Below are 13,376 nucleotides of genomic sequence, written 5' to 3'. Positions count from 1 at the left end.
AATTGAAATTGCATTTCTCACCCCTCCTCTGCCTGTACTGTACTGTGCATACTGAAAATATTAATAAACAAATAACCTATAGAACAGTCTGATTGTAGCCATATAATAAAAAAAAAGGATAAAATGGAAAGAGGGAAAACAAAGAAAGAAAACAATTTTATTTTATATAAGAAAACCAATCATTTTTAACTACTTAGATATACAAAACTGTTGAAGAATCCGGTTAACATATCAGACACAATCTCTGCAAACTTGAGTACAAAAAAATATGCTGAGATGATAAACATTTCTATTATGGTATTGCACATGTTCCAGATACTATGAAAATGTTTAGTGGCACCACAAATAAAACTTCTATATCAGTACCGATCACTGAAACCCTGAAACCCACAACAATCTACTATGAAATCTCCTCCATGAAATGATTTGGACATTATTGCATGATAAATACATTTTTCACCAGTATCTTCGCATACAGTAGCTCACGTTAACACAGGGCAGATCTACGATGCAGCTGAGATTGCATTGACTTCAAGTGTTAATCTTCCATTCTACTCTTATAAGGCTCTTTAGTGGCTGTGTGAACACATAGATCTCACCTAAGCAGCATCCCCTGTCGTTCTCTGGGAAAGAGGATTCTTAAAGCTGTTGCTGGAGGGCCATCAAAGCACAAAATAAAATTTAAAAAAATCTTTTTTTTCAAAAATCCCCCCCAAAAATGTTTTAAAACGACTTTTTTTTTGACTCTGCAGTCCAATATAGGTTATTATATGTAGTTAAGGTATACTGCTTGTGCCACTAAATAACCAATAGAAATACAAAAAAATAGAATAATATTTTGTTGTAAAAATATATGTACATAGTGTAATTTGTAAACAAATTTAAGCCTTTTGTTTCTTAATGCATTTTTTCTTGTGTAAAAGTGAAGTAAAAATAAACCTAGTTATCTTAATATTGACAAAATAAATAGACATAAGTTAAAACGCATATGCAGAACGGCCCAAAGCACTCAGTAGTGTTAAAAACGTATCTTATGTTTGCCATTTCCTCTTAATTCCTTTTTCGCAGTGTCCTGGTTTGACGTAATCTGCGGTCACAATTCAGTAACTCAAACCAGCACTGGCATTAAAACATCTATCAATTATTTTCTAATACCAAATCTTCAGGCATAAACACATATGAAATTTCATGACCTCAAGAAAAGCTCTCAGTGTAAAATACATACCAACAAAACGAGAAGGTCACATCACACCATTTTTAGAAATCCACACATATCGTTCTAGTTTAAAAAGCCTGCAGTTCCTAGAGGCTACCAGCACAGGATGGTTCAGTCAGGTTCATCCTATAGTTCATCTCCTTTGTCTTGCAACGGCCTGAAGAGTAACAGAAGGCCCATTATCAGCCTGACATAGGCCTTGTCTGTTAGTGGTTAGGAAAGGCCCTTTGGGTGGGAACAGGACCGTTCTAAATCTGTTCCACAGGAGGTCCCTCCTCTTTAGGTGCTGGCTTCAAGTGAATAGGAGTGACATTATTGGGCTTCTTAACACTGGGGGGAAAAAAGATGCCGTGAAGGTCATGGACAAAAATGTCACATAAAAAATTAAAATTTGAATATCGTGAAAAAGTTCATTTTTGGGGCGGAACTTATTTCAAAAAGTGAAACTTTCATGTATTCTAGATTCATTACATATAAAGTAAAACATTTCAAAAGTTTTTTGTGTTTTAATTTTGCTGATTAGCGCTTACAGCTCATGAAAGTCAAGAATCTGTATCTCAAAATATTAGAATATTTACATTTGAGTTTCAATTAATGACCATCCCTACAGTATAAATTCCGGGTATCTCTTGTTCTTTGAAACCACAATAACGGGGAAGACTGCTGACTTGGCAATGATCCAGAAGACGAACATTGATGCCCTCCACAAAGAGGGTAAGTCACAGAGGGTCATTACTGAAAGGTGTGGCGGTTCACAGAGTGCTGTATCAAAGCATATTAAATGCAAGAAATTGGGTAGGAAAAGGTGCACAAGCAACAGGGATGACCACAAGCTTGAGAATACTGTCAAGCAAAGCTGATTCAAACACTTGGGAGAGCTTCACAAGAAGTGGACTGAAGCTGGAGTCCACGCTCAGACGTCTTCAGGAAAAGGGCTACCAAGCCACTTCTGAAACAGAAACAAATGTCAAAAGCATCTTACCTGGGCCAAAGAGAAAAAGAACTGGACTGTTGCTCAGTAGTCCATAGTCCTCTTTCAGATAAAAGTAAATTTTGCATTTCATTTGGAAATCAAGGTCTGGAGTCTGGAGGAAGACTGGAGAAGCACAGAATCAAAGCTGCTTGAAGTCCAGCGTGAAGTTTTTGAAGTCAGTGATGATTTGGGGTGCTCTGACATTTGCTGGTGTTGGTCCATTGTGTTTTATCAAGTCCAAAGTCAATGCAGCCATCTACCAGGAGATTTGAGCACTTTATGCTTCCATCTGCTGACAAGCTTTATGGAGATGCTGATTTTCTTTTCCAGCAGGACTTTAGCACCTGCCCACAGTCCCAAAAACTCTTCCAAGTGGTTTGCTGACCATGATATTACTGTGCTCGATTGGCCAGCTAACATGCCTGACCTGAATCCCATATGGAATCTATGGAATATTTTCAAGAGAAAGATGAGATGCAGTGGATCCAACAATACAGACAAGCTGAAGTCTCAATAGTGCCTCAGCAGTGCCACAGGCTGATCGCTTCCATACCACACCTCACTGATGCTGGATTCTGTGCTAAAGGAGCCCGACCAAGTATTCAGTGCAGAATTGAACATACTTTAAAGAACTTGAACTTTTCTGTTTTACAAATCTATTTTTTGATTGATCTTAGGAAATATTCTAATATTTTGAGATACTGGATTTTTGACTTTCATGAGCTGTAAGGTCTAATCATCAAAATTAAACCAAAAAAACTTTTGAAATATTTTACTTTACATGTAATGAATCTAGAAAATATGAAAGTTTCACTTTTTGAAATGTTACCAAAAAAAATAAAACTTTCACGATATTCAAATTTTGAGTTGCACCTGTATGTATGAGATTATAGACAAAAAAAATAATGCCTTACAAACAATTCATAAACTCAAAAACAAAAAGTCATAATAGGCCGCAAACTAAATCCAACTGAGAATCTATCATCATGTTTGTGGCATACAACTGTAATCTGACTAACCTGAAAAATTTTAGATATACTCACGAGTATGGTGAGATTGGAACAGCCACTACTAATACATGGTTCTTCTTTCTGAAGAGCCTCCAGAGTCCTTTGTGGTAACCTCGTACATCCAGGTCCCATACGTGCAGGCACTGTGAGCAGTAAACAAGATAAGGCCATAACCTAATACTACAGTTTTAATATCCTCACCTCAGATTTTCTTTCTTTCTATATATTTCCTCTCTCAGTGTTTATAAGCCATTTATCTACCCTTGCATGCTATCTACAATAGCCAGACATTTGCACCTTTAGTTCACATAAAAACAGGCAATAAAACTCACCACTTTGCTAAGATTCATTGTAACCCATTGTAACAAAACATGCAGGGTAACTACTGGCTAACCTGCTCTGATATGCAGCCATTTGTTACATTTACATTTATTCATTTAGCTGACGCTTTTATCCAAAGCGACATACAATTGCTATATATGTCAGAGGTCGCACGCCTCTGGAGCAACTAGGGGTTAAGTGTCTTGCTCAGGGACACATTGGTGTCTCACAGTGGATTCGAACCCGGGTCTCTCACACCAACGGCACGTGTCTTATCCACTGCGCCATCACCACCCACATATGCGAGATATCCAACTGAAATCTCATTTAGATTCAAATTGCGGATCTTCAAAAGTTGAACATACCTTCGCCAGTTCTGTCCAGGTGTTTGTATCGGTCTCTTGCTCCATTTTAATGAACATTACAAAGGTCTTTCCCTCTGTGTCCAGGATAAATGTGTCTTCACATGGGTTTTTACTGTGGTCCAGAACCTCGGCCTCACTGCAAATACACACAAATGATTACTGCAGTTGTTGTAATAATAATGAAATTATTTGAAAGTGTTACATTAACTATGCAAGAGTATGATCCTCAAATAAAATTACCGTAGTAGGTTTTGGATTTCAATCTCATATGCATCCTTCTTCAAGCTGTAAACATACAAAATCTTAAAGACATCTGAAAAATGATACAAATTATGCTAATATGAAGGCTATAATGGAACTATACATACCTATCTACATTTTTCATCTGAACATTTGGAATTGTGTTGAACTTGTGCTTTTTAAAGTAAACTTCCTATAGAGAAACATGCACAAAATGTGGTATAAAATAAAAATTTAAAATGAGGAAATGTTAGAAAAAGACAAACGCCGCATCACTGAATTCATAGTATCCCAGATTCAGTTTGCCATGGAAAAATATACTAAATTACAAGTAATAGTTCATATAACAATACAGATAAACCACAGATGTTAACATAACGTAAATATAGACGTAAATATAAATGTTTCGCTTACATGGAAGTAACCATTCATGTTTAAGCCAATGATGCCAAAGTGATAAGAGCGGGAGACATCAGGAATGACACACTCTCTCCCCTTCCTCTGTTCTGGCATCCGCATCCACATGTCCCAGTCCCATAGCTAAGGGATAGCAACAGTATGAATGGATGAAAAAGTGCAATGTGCCCATTGCACATTAGATCATGTGACTCATTAGACTGTTTTAAATCAATGTTGAAAACACACCTTTACACTGTGGCATACAGCTACCCCTAGCTGTTAGGACATTGTTCAGTGATGGATATTGTTGTGTATTGTGTCTGTTTGATTAATTTTTAGATATGTAAAGCGCTTTGGTCAACTGGTGTTGTTTTTAAATGTGCTGTATAAAAAAAAAACGGAGTGTCTATTTACACCTTGTTGGCAAAGGCTATTTACACAAACTCCGCCCACTAACGGGTGATTGGGTTAGTCAACATTAAAAAAAGATGCTAATTCAGCATCAGTTTCAGTGGTGTAGATGGTAAGGAGCATGCTTTTTGACACGATCGGCCAGAGTTCGAGCCCGCCTTTTGCGGAACTTTTTTTTCTCGCTTTTCAAATCTCATATTGCATAAAAAAGGCATTCGTTTTCAATAAAAATGAAGGAAATAATCAAAAAGTTGAAAATAAAGTATTAGGTAGGGTTAGGGTATTTTAAATTGCAATATTTCAAAATATTACTTTTCTTTCTTTTTTTATTTGACTATTTTTACTCTTTAATGTTTTTTTTTTTTTTTTTTTAAACTGCTTTCTTTTTTCCCTTTACTTTTTTTTATATCTCCTAGTTTCAAAATTAAGGCATTATATGCACTTATTTAAATATAATTTCTGGTACTTACTATAAACACTACACACACTCTTGAAATTCAACAGACTGACTCTTCAAAGGTTAACGATGTTATTCAAATGAGAGAACAAAATACTAAAGTCTATAGTGAGAACAGCACTTCTCAATGTAGAGAGGAGGATTAATCACTTTAAGAAGCTTTCTTGCAAGCAAATGGAGCAGAAAATTGTGCCAAATTAGACATTGCTTTTGAGAGGTTTTGCATGTTAGCTGTAAATACATAAACCTATTTAGACATAAATTATAGGCTAAATGCAGGAATTAGCTGCCTCACCTTCTCAGGAGTTGGCCATTTGGGTTCCAGTTCATCCTTGTAAAGGCTTTTTTTAAGCACCCAGGCAAGGCCAGGCATACTTTCCACTCTGTACAACAGAGACGGGTCCTCTGCTGTGTGCTCATAGCCCTGCAAAACAGCACAGCAGCAAGGTCAAGTGCACTGCTTGAAGGCCTGTAAAGACTTTTACAGTCATTTAATCTGAGGGTACAATAACCATTGTTTAGCAGAAGACAAATATATCAGAAAAGCATTTGGCAGCATTTACCCCCAAGAGAAAAACAAAAATAGCATATTTTCAGGTAATGAAAACTGAAAAGAAACTTTTTCTCTCCATCACTCACTTGGTCATTCCAGGCAGAGATACAGTACAGACTGTCATCCTCAAGCAACAAATGGATGGTCTGACTGAGAAAGCTAAGAGACAAATGTTGGAGAAGAAATAAATCACACATTTAAAAGACTTTTAGAGAATGAGTCAAACGTTGTAACTTAATCCTTTCTATTAAGATCAGTTGAGCTCATGAATTCTGCACTCACACATTTCTAATCTAGCCTGGCTGTTATAAATAGTATGGGAGTCTGCTACCACCTAGTGGACATGTGTGTAATTCAATAAAATTACTAATTTATACACACACTATTTATTATATATATATATATACCAATATATCACTAATACTCGCTATTCTCATTCTATTCTTAAAAAAAAAAAACTTGCCCCTTTTAGACTTGCACTCTATTCATTTACTAACTGCTTGTTTTCTTTAAAAAAAAAAAAAAAAAAAAAAAAAAAAAAAACTCACAATAGCTTCTCTATTCTTTTTGTATTCCATCTATTTTGTTTCCTTTTTATTTATTATACAATGAATAAAAAGCAAAAAAAAAGACCTCTAACACTACCTTGCTCTATACTTTTTTCTTTTTATTTATAGTATAATTTTAAAAAAATCCTTGATACGTGTACTGCGCTAGGCTAACTAAGGCTTGTTATAGCACTTGCATATCATTGCTCTTTTGTTGAATTTGCTTCCATTGTCCTCATTTGTAAGTCGCTTTGGTTAAAAGCGTCTTCTAAATGACTAAATGTAAATATCACTATATTATTTTATATTACATTATAACATCCATACCTGAAAAAATCTATGGAAATATCCAGGTCTTCCTCCAAGACAATGGCAAAATCTGCATCCTAAAACATTTTTTTTTTTTTTTTTCCCAAAGTCAAACACTTGCAAACTGTTTTACAATGTAACTGTATATACGGCAGGTGATTTCATCATTTACTCACTGGATGCAGATTGAAGGTTGCAGTCAAGCTGGCTTTGTAGTGCTGAGACAAAATTTAAATCAATGTATTAGTGCCATCTTATGGTCATTCACAAACAGGCTTTGGCCACTGAAAACATCTACCACTGGCCATTCCTTTTCATGCTAATTGTTCATTTTCAAACAAAAGTCACAAACATATCACCTGTGACACTCTTGCATTCTTAATACTGATAGGCGTATGCTGAACTCCTTTAAGACCGAAGAGATCCACCACATCCATGGGTTCCTAACCAGAAATCTTATTGTTAATTCTATAAATATGTATAAATTCTCTCACAAAAGCTGAGAAGAAAAAAAAGTGCATTTAGGAGGAGAGGAAAAAATATGAAAAGGAGACAACACCTCATAGTAGCCATCAATAAAAACAGTGATCATCTGTGGATTGACACCATGGGAGGAAAGAAGAGAGCGCAGCATTCTAGAGAAACAAGCATGGCTTCAGTCAGGTATGGTGTTTTAGTCAGGAATGCTTATTTAATATACAGGATTTCTAGGTTTCTCCACTGAAGCCAAATCAAAACAACATGGACAAAAAAAACTGTATGTGAAATATGTGTCTTCACTGTCACTTCGGGTCAATTTAATATATCCTTGATGAATAAAAGTACTTATTTCCTATAAACAATTCTTGGTTGGCTACAAAATGTATGAATCAAAAATGTAAAAACATACGAGCCACAGATTTAACTAATCCATTCAACTGCAGATATATGATGTGGTTTGGCAGTATGGTAAAGTACAAAAAAAAATGTAAGTTTACTAACCTATAGAGATAGTTTGGTCTATTTCCAGCTATAACTGCTACTGGGACGTTGTAGACATTGTTGTTAGGTAGCTAAACAGGACATGGAAAGGTTTAGTCAACAAAGATCTAACACAAACACTCTGTTCTACTGTCTAAATGCTTTTAACAATCAAATTATCTCAGGATAAGGGGTATAACAAGCACTAACAACTGAAAGTCTTACACTTCTGTATAAAAACAATGGTGAAAAAGAAAATTTGTAGACAAAAATATTTATAGTATGTCCCGGCATCATGAATTTTGATTGTGATGTTCGTGATACCATGACACATATCATGGTACCCCATGGGGCGCCCCATGAACCGTTTATCTATGGAAGGCCAAAAGGGCCAAAATGGCTAAAATCACTTTAACGCATCAATAACGTGTTAAATACGCATGTTTAACACGTAAACAACACGTATTTCACATTTTTATTTTAGTTATGTTCTTTACCATGGTATTGAGGTGTTATGTGTGTAGTTTTAACTGTGTTTATCATGATTTAAATGTATGCAACTATGGAAGACCAATGCTTAATTAAAAAAAAAAAAATACTTGGTCAGAATAAATTTAAACGCATAAAACTGAGGTTTCTACAATTTTTACAGATGTTACTGATTTTGATAATGAACAAAAATTTACCTCTGCATTCTAACTCAAGCTACTATCAAATGTGCATTTCTAAGAGACAATAAAGTGATATTATTATTATTATTATTATTATTATTAATAATATTATCAGGCAACCCAAACCTGTTTCTTGATTTGAAACAATATCACTCATTAGAACATGCAGCAACTAAGAAATACATTTTTCTAGTTAGATATTTATTTTAAGTTAAATAAATGATCTAGTTTCTACAACTTTCGCTTTGGAGCAAAATTCTGGCTTTAAACTTAAAAGAAATAAAGATTTAATATTTATCTTTATAATTATTGATATCGACTGATATGAAAAAAAATATTGTGATAATTTTTTTGGCCATATCGCCCAGCCCTATTTGAAATAGAATTTTTTTCAAACAATGTAACAGTCTTGACTGTCACTTTTAAACAATTTAAAGCAGTGGTGTCAAACTCAATTCCTGGAGGGCCACAGCTCTGCAGAGTTTAGCTCCAACCAGCCCCAAATCACAACTGCTTGGAAGCTTCTAGTGATAGGCTGTATCCGAAATCGCCCCTATACCCTCATTCACTATTCCCTACATTAGTCCTACATTAGTCAGCTAAACTGTGCAGAGCTGTGACCCTCCAGGAATTGAGTTTGATACCAATGATTTTAAAGGGATAGTTGACCCAAAAATGAAAGTTGTCATTAATTATTCTCCTTCATGATGTTGCAAACCCGTAAGACCTTCATTCATTTTCGTAAAACAAATTAAGATATTTTTTATAAAATCTGAGAGCTTTCTGACCCTCCATAGGCCACAACACAACTACCACGCAAGGGTGTCTAAGGGTGTTTCTCAAACGGAAGGCTGCATCCTACAAAGGCTGCATTTCTCGGCTGCCACGTCATCAAATGTCGCTGAAGGCCATTTCAAGGATCCTTGGAAGACAGCCTTCCATTCGTGTCTTTCATTAAGCTGAATTTTTTTAGGATGCATGGGATGTATCCTTCGTGACCTTCAATCACCCATATCCTTTGTACCCATTCCATTTCATGAAAATAAACTGACAAAAAACAAGCCAGTACTGAGCTTGTCTGAGTTTATCATGAAATCTAAGACAAAAATAATGTTTTCAGACATGAAAGGATAGATGTTATCTTTTGTTTTGGTGTAAATTACTTACTAAACACTAAACTGCCAATAATTTAAGCCACAGGGAAATTGTAGACGGCTGTGATTCATTGTACTGCATTAATAGAAAGCCAAATAATATAAAGATTTGCAAAACGTTTTATTAGTGTTTTTGTGCTGTGATGGTGAGGGCGGGAACATATGTGACGTAGCCATGCACACTTACTAGAGCGTCTCATTCTAGATTTTAATGCCGAGGAGGAGTCTAGCCTACAAGACTCTAAAGGACTGAACTAGGAAGGACGCAACCTCGGTAGGATGCAGCCTTCCGTTTGAGAAGCACCCTTAAAACTGACACCGAAGAGAAGAAATTGTTGTTGTTATTTTTGTTTTCTTTGTGCACAAAATAATCTCGTAGCTTCATAACATTACGGATGAACCACTGATGTCACATTGACTATTTTAACAATGTCCTTGTTACTATTCTGGGCCTTGAATGTGGTAGTTCCATTCAGGAAGTTCTCGGATTTCATCAAAAATATCTTAATTTTGTGTTCCAAAGATGAACGAAGGTTTTAAGGGTTTGGAGCGACATGAAGGGGAGTAATTAATGACAGAATTTTCATTTTTGGGTGAATTATCCCTATAATGTATCCTTGCTCGATAGAAGTGTATTAAAAAAAGTATAAAAAAAATTTTTAATGGTAGTATAAAAAGTTTTTTTAGCCACTGGATGTGTGTCTTACTGGGTCAGGATTAAACTCTATGGGTGCTGGATCCTTGCAACTACAAATGCTTCCATATCCTTCCACTTTACTGCAGAAGAGTTTCCTCCGGCGGTTCAGCTCTGTGTCTGCCCAATGGCACTCTGCCTCTGAAATGAGTCACAACGTCAACAGACAGCTTCAATGCGATCCATACCATAACTACAACAAATTAACTCTACACTCATAATAATAGAGGCAGACATACCTTCAGAAGCTGTCAGCTGGACCTCAGTCTTCAGCAGCACAGGATCACCCCATGTGGACAGAGCAGGAGACTTGGAGTGCTTCTCCCCATATACTTGACCTGAGAAAATAAATAGTACATTTATATTACATTGCAGTGGAAAAAGAGGCGTTTTCTATTTCAATATATTATAAAATGTAATTTATTACAGTACACTAGAATGATTTCTGAAGGATCTTGTGACACTGAGGACTGGAATATTGGCTACTGAAAATTCATTGTTGCCATCACAGGAATACATAAAAAAAATTGTTATAATATTTTTATCATATTTAATTTTAAATTGTTATAATATTTCACAATTATTGTTTTTTCTGTATTTTTGATCAAATAAATGCAGTCTTTGTGACCATAAGCACTTCTTTCAAAATCTTATTCCAAACTTTTGAACAATATTATAATAAATTATTAAAAAGTTAATAGGCATTGTCTTTACCTCCCTTCTTTATAACCAGAGTCCACATATCCCTCCAGCCTAAGGTGACAGCTACCTGACTTCCCAAACCTTTCAGAAGATTCTTTGCTGCATCTTTCAAGTGGAAAGTCCCCTCATCCTGAAGAGGCCAATAAGAAGTGCACTTACACACAAAGAAAACAAATCTAAAACCATGAAAGTGGATGGGAGAGGCACTTTTTTAACCTTAATAGTGAAGATGAGAATTCTGCCACGTGTGACCATGTTGAGGAAGAGGATCATGGCTTCATCCTCATGGGGAGAATAAGTATCGAACACTCTTTTGGCCATGACATGACCCTGAAGGAAGATGATACAGCAAAATGCAATCATAAAAATGTATAAATAATCTTGACAACTTAAAAAGATAGTAATGATAAAAGAAGATAGAGTTTGTCACGAGAAGTGAATGTGTGTTCTTACAGTTGCCTGATTTAAAACTATAACATGCACGCCTCGGCCCTGCTCCCTCATCTCATCTTCCAGAACCTGCAAAAATACATCAAATATTGTTGACAGTGTTATCTGGTCATGGTGTGGCAAATTTGTCTAGTCATATTAAACAGGGCTTTAATAACTTACAGTGGTGCCATCCACTGCTACATAAACCTTAGATCGACTAGAGTACACCTCAATATCCAAAATCTTCCTCCCACTCGCTGGTCTACGCGGGGTTTCCATGTTAGGCAGGGCATCATCTGAGACAATGTTCAATGATAGCAAAAATAAATTAGCAATTAAAAACTGACAGCGTGTCAACATTAAAAAAGCACAATGATTTTAGTGTCTTTACAATTCCATTCAAATAATTTTAATATATATATACACAAATAATTTCCATTCAAATAAATATTTTAAACCTCTAACACATAAATGCATAATAAAACAAATTCCACAAAGGCAATTAATGGACATTACCATACTCTTGAGCTGCATCATCCTCTATGGCAACTCTCCTTGTGTCAAGAATAAGTTTGATATTCACCATCACTGTGATCAGTAGAAACAGGACAGCACTGGCCTGCAAGCACACACACATTATCTTAATGGGGACATTTGAAAGAATTCTATTGTACTAAAATATAGCCAGTTATAAATACTACAACCTAACTCAACATTTCAGTAAAATTACAATTTATAGTAGCAGCATTACAACTCGTGTGCAGGTTGAACTGAAAAAATAAAAAAATTTCAAGCTGCATGCATGGTCAGTATCACAAATTAGCTTTGATTAGTGAACTAGGCTAGAAATATTTATTATTCATATATGTCAAAGCATTATGAAATAAATAAATAAATACATTCATACATAAGTCCACTAAAAGACATATGCAAATACAAGCAAACTTTAGGTTGTATAATAGAGCTTACCATCACAAGGAAAGAAAACCAAAACTCCCATTGTAAATGTTCAGAGATAATCTTATTAAGTGGCATGTGCTGACCTGGCAGATTCGTCGCACTGCTCTTTTGTTGGTGAGTCTGTATTTCCAGGTGAGGTAGAGGCTGCGCTGCTGGCGGGGGATGAAGGGTTTGGCTCTCGGGTTGGGTGTCCAGGTGTCCATACCTGCAGTCCTGCCCGCTGCTCCCGATCACAACACCTGCTTGCGATCACGTCGTCTTCATCTACACAGCACAGCAGTAGCAAAAGACGGACATAAGACATGTCAAATCTTCTTGCAACGTTAAAATATGATGCAGGTGGCACAACTTTAAAATAGGTTACTACAAATGCTTTATGAACAATTACAAAAACAAGCTAAACTGCATTTTAATTGCAGTAACATTTCATGCACGTGCTAATGATATTAATAACTCATTGTTAATAGCGACTACTACAAACAAATGGTGAGGTAACGTTAGCTATCTGAGCACAACAGCTGAAATTCCTTCTAAAGGCAATTTCTTTTGATACTAACATTTCTGTTGACTGTAAGGCTGCACAGAATAAATGCTAGTGAACGTTTACCTCAGCAGCGTTTTATGTTGCACGGAGACGACGTCCCGCCTCGCCAGAAAATATAACTGTAATTTATTTTAGGTCGGGTCTAGTAGCGTTTGGCCATATGCAGGTAATCAGCATTGTGAAGCCAGATTGCAGGATAACGCCACTCATTCGTTTTTCAAAATAAAAGCCCCTTGTTTTTAATGGGCAAATGGTTAATGGAATAGTTTTCCTGCCAAAAGTTAGCTACTTAAAAAAACCTACTTTAAAATAATAATAATAAAATATTTTACAAATAAGTATGAATATAAATAAAATATTTATGAATTTCATATTATGAAATTATGAGCATTCGCTCAAAGCAGTCAGTGTCATTTGGCTGAAAATAGTCATTTAAAGAACATATCCACCACAAAAC

At 35.7% G+C, this 13,376-nt stretch overlaps 1 protein-coding gene across 3 annotated transcripts; it reads right to left on the bottom strand.

Annotated features, from left to right (window-relative positions):
• Positions 1 to 136: 136 nt before the first annotated feature.
• On the bottom strand, positions 137 to 13,131 carry LOC306879351 (protein O-linked-mannose beta-1,2-N-acetylglucosaminyltransferase 1-like). Of its 3 annotated transcripts, none has more exons than XM_079432205.1 (22): positions 12,983 to 13,131; positions 12,459 to 12,639; positions 11,932 to 12,034; positions 11,596 to 11,711; positions 11,437 to 11,502; positions 11,200 to 11,313; positions 10,996 to 11,113; positions 10,521 to 10,619; positions 10,295 to 10,422; positions 7,784 to 7,854; positions 7,362 to 7,437; positions 7,162 to 7,245; positions 6,979 to 7,020; positions 6,821 to 6,879; positions 6,032 to 6,104; positions 5,688 to 5,816; positions 4,540 to 4,665; positions 4,254 to 4,318; positions 4,126 to 4,170; positions 3,886 to 4,021; positions 3,233 to 3,342; positions 137 to 1,546 (listed from the first exon to the last, which is right to left on the bottom strand). In XM_079432205.1, the coding sequence occupies exons 2-22, from the start codon at positions 12,576 to 12,578 to the stop codon at positions 1,465 to 1,467; spliced, it is 1,962 nt and encodes a 653-aa protein (XP_079288331.1). In that variant the 5' UTR covers positions 12,579 to 12,639; positions 12,983 to 13,131; the 3' UTR covers positions 137 to 1,464. The 3 variants fall into 3 exon arrangements, with proteins under 3 accessions (XP_079288331.1, XP_079288332.1, XP_079288330.1); XM_079432206.1 differs by having other exon boundaries at positions 142 to 1,546; positions 3,209 to 3,342; positions 12,983 to 13,109; XM_079432204.1 differs by lacking the exon at positions 137 to 1,546 and adding an exon at positions 2,331 to 2,634 and having other exon boundaries at positions 12,983 to 13,109.
• Positions 13,132 to 13,376: the final 245 nt, after the last annotated feature.

Source organism: Barbus barbus (genome assembly GCF_936440315.1).
Source record: "Barbus barbus genome assembly, chromosome: 13".
NCBI lineage: Eukaryota > Metazoa > Chordata > Actinopteri > Cypriniformes > Cyprinidae > Barbus > Barbus barbus.
Note: the sequence above shows the minus strand (reverse complement) of the source record. Positions and strands in the feature narration are given on the sequence as shown.

Bases quoted from the DNA above. Each gene is read 5' to 3' on its own strand.
- LOC306879351 (XM_079432204.1), bottom strand. From the start codon at position 12,578: ATGGACACCTGGACACCCAACCCGAGAGCCAAACCCTTCATCCCCCGC. The intron at 11,314-11,436 runs GTAAGAACACAC...ATCTTCCTTCAG, and splicing joins TAGTTTTAAATCAGGCAACT to GGTCATGTCATGGCCAAAAG. The intron at 11,114-11,199 runs GTTAAAAAAGTG...TGGCCTCTTCAG, and splicing joins TTCTCATCTTCACTATTAAG to GATGAGGGGACTTTCCACTT.